General features: G+C 33.9%; 1 protein-coding gene across 2 annotated transcripts in view; it reads right to left on the minus strand.

Moving 5' to 3' along the window:
- The window catches only part of LOC117103067 (proton-coupled folate transporter-like), a 15662-nt gene that overhangs the window by 8871 nt on the left and 3754 nt on the right, over nt 1–3037 (minus strand). The window contains exon 1 of one of the 2 annotated variants that reach the window (XM_033243544.1): nt 113–1151. The exons of the other annotated variant lie outside the window; for it this stretch is intronic. Coding sequence (XP_033099435.1) covers nt 113–995 — 883 coding nt within the window. The 5' untranslated portion in view covers nt 996–1151. Of the gene's footprint in view, nt 1–112; nt 1152–3037 lie in introns of those variants that run through there. 2 annotated transcript variants of the gene reach the window in all.

Genomic DNA, 3037 nt, shown 5'->3' on the forward strand with positions numbered 1-3037 from the left:
GGTGGGTGGGTGTGTCTGTGTGTAAATATTATATCAACATTTATGCCATTTGATGAATAGGCTACAAATTACAGTGTATAGATTGAACAATATTTTATATGACTTACCGTACCTAAAGTTAAAGACATTATGAAGCTAAAAGTAAAGTATCCAATTTCAGTAGTTGACCATAGTAGAGGCGGTCCAATGAAATACAGCATCATTGCAACCCCAAATGGGTTGATTAAAATCGATGTCATGAAACGAAGAATTAACCAAGAAATAATTCTGCAACGTCGGTCGTTGGTGTTGTTTTTGACAACTTGTATCATATCTGTCAAAACTTTTCCAACAGACGTTGCTGTTTGATTTTCCGTAACTGTTTCCTCGATAAAGTACATGATGTAAGGAACACTTAGAACCAGCATCACCGTCATGAACAGGAATGATGGTAGGAAACTTGAATACTCAATCCACAATGAGAATCCCAACTGGCCTAACGCTATGCCTAACATTGCGACACCTTGGAGAACTGACAATCGAAATGTCAAATTGTTTTTGCTTGCAGTATCACTGATATACGAAGAGGCACCAGAGCGTACAAGTGTAATGCTCCCTGAAAAACCTATCGCTATATTCCCTACCAACAGGTACTCGATTGGTAACACATAAACATAAACAATACTGTAATTAATCATTGCAACAATAAAACCAATAGTAGGCAATATCATAGTGATCTTTCTTCCTATTCGGTCGCTTAATGTAGAGACGTATAACGTAATAAGTAAAGCTGGAAATGTTTGACAAACAAGGAATATAGTGGTCCAGTTCGATACAATAACCTGGACATCCTCCACTGTATAACATGTTGATTCACTGCTATTAGACAAACACGTTGCATTTAGTTCCAATTGTACTATATGCTCGATGAAAAGTACTGCAAGGGTTGATGTTAGAGTCAGTGCCAGAGATGTGATTAGTACCACGCTTTCGACGTTTACAAGATATCGCGCCATAGTATCTTATGATGATATACAGAGATCAAGCAAATAAAATAGATATTTCCGTATAGCAATAATATTTAATGAACAATCCTGCCAATGCCACAAGGAGAATTCGTTCGATTAATATGGAGACATTATGGCATTTTAATAGTTTACTACTACAAAATCACAAGTCAAATACGACTATTCTTAGAACTAGGACTAAATGAGGTAGAAGACCTCGCTAATTTAACTAATGATACCGGTACATAATAATAGTGCAGGTAGAGTCTTGGTAGGGATGAATACATGAATTATAATTAACAATATAGGCCTATTGTTAATTTTATTAAATGATTTCAACAACGTACGCCCAAATAAAGTTAGACCTAAGTGAAGTTAAATAATCTTTGAAAATAACAGTTTAGTAAAAAATATTGTTTAGAATATTAATAAAATACTGTAATGTATATTTTACTCGTACTGTTTTAAAATTAAACAATTGAATGTACGGTCGATTCAATTTTAATTAAATCATTACTATTCATACCTAAAACCCAACTTATTAAATCCAAATTAAAACAAAATAATGAACACGCAGAGCAATAAATCCAAACACAAACTATTCCATCAAAGTCAAATTCAAACCATTAATTCCATTATTTTATACTGTTTAACGTTATTATTATATTAGTGGATAATTAGTGTGGTTTTGTTTTTGATTTTCTAATTTGCATGATCATTTAGTCCGTCTGGTTCTTGGCCGGAATATTTCAATTTTAATTTGAATACTGTACTTCCTATTCTGAATTGATAATTGACTTTTAATTGGATAGCTAATTAACGATAGCTAATTAGCGTATCAAAACGGGGACTGTGAAGAACAAAGAGTACGTCGATTGTAAATCCCAAATACACACGTCAGCTGGCGAAACTATCTCCGCTCTCCATTATAGTGCGCATTGGCGACGGATTGTCATTAAAAACGTGTCATTGCGCGCGCCTCGTCACATTTCGTTCTATCGCCAAAGACGATAGTGCGTGCCCGGCTTCTTACAGCAAAATTAAAACTAAATCTCTATCCATCTGATTTAGTTTCAATTGTAGTATACACCCAATGAAAAGTTAGTGAGTGTATACGGTATTAGTTAGTTCACGTATCAGCCATTAAGTTGGGTCCAATGTTTTTCAATTCTTTTTTGTCTTTGGACATCCTGTTACAAGCTTGGTATGCCATGCTACTCCATTCTTGTATGTTGTCAGACCATTTCTAGTGTGGTCTGCCTCTACAGTAGGTCTTTTCCCCTTGACTTTCCCTTCTGGGGCTCTTTTTGGATGACCTCCTTTTATACCGGTATAGTGATTAGGCCTATTGTACTATACATTGTACAGCCATGGAGCTAAACTACCGTAATTCCTCCATGGTACAGCGTACGGTACGATCGCAAGTTACTGCATCATTATATGCTATTATATTATAATGAAAATAACTTGTTTATATTTATAATATTTATATTTCTTTATGACGTTTTGTTTCATTAGGGTAGACCTCTCAATGAAAACACATTAAAACACTACAACAAAAGAATTAAACTATTCTTAGAAGCATCCCTTTTTTAATTAAATAACACTAAATATCTAAGTTGCATATTGAGAGCAGATTTAAAATGTTTATAGTTTTGTCGATGTCTTAATTCATACGGTAAATTGTTCCAGAGTGAACTTGTCATAGGCCTAGTATATAAAACATAGGCCTATATATTCCAAGCTTACATCTATGCAAATATAACAGATAAAGTTACATTAAACACAGACAAATTTATCTGCTCAGTGTACGTCAAAGACTTTGTTCGATAGGCATAACGGTACATTAACACATTACTTTTATGAGCACTCAATTATTCTATTTTCGTTTGACTAGTTTAAAAAATCTGTTGTCATCTAGATGCCAATTTATTAATTTACTTGTTACTCTTATAAATGACATACTGGCACCTAGGCTTTAATAATGTTCAGTGCGTTAATATCAAGTTGTAAAATTGTAATGATGAATCAAGTATAATGAGGTCATAGCC

This window comes from Anneissia japonica, unplaced genomic scaffold (assembly GCF_011630105.1).
Source record: "Anneissia japonica isolate Jap-2015-1 unplaced genomic scaffold, ASM1163010v1 scaffold284975_len822289_cov185, whole genome shotgun sequence".
In the NCBI taxonomy this organism is placed as follows: Eukaryota; Metazoa; Echinodermata; class Crinoidea; order Comatulida; family Comatulidae; genus Anneissia; species Anneissia japonica.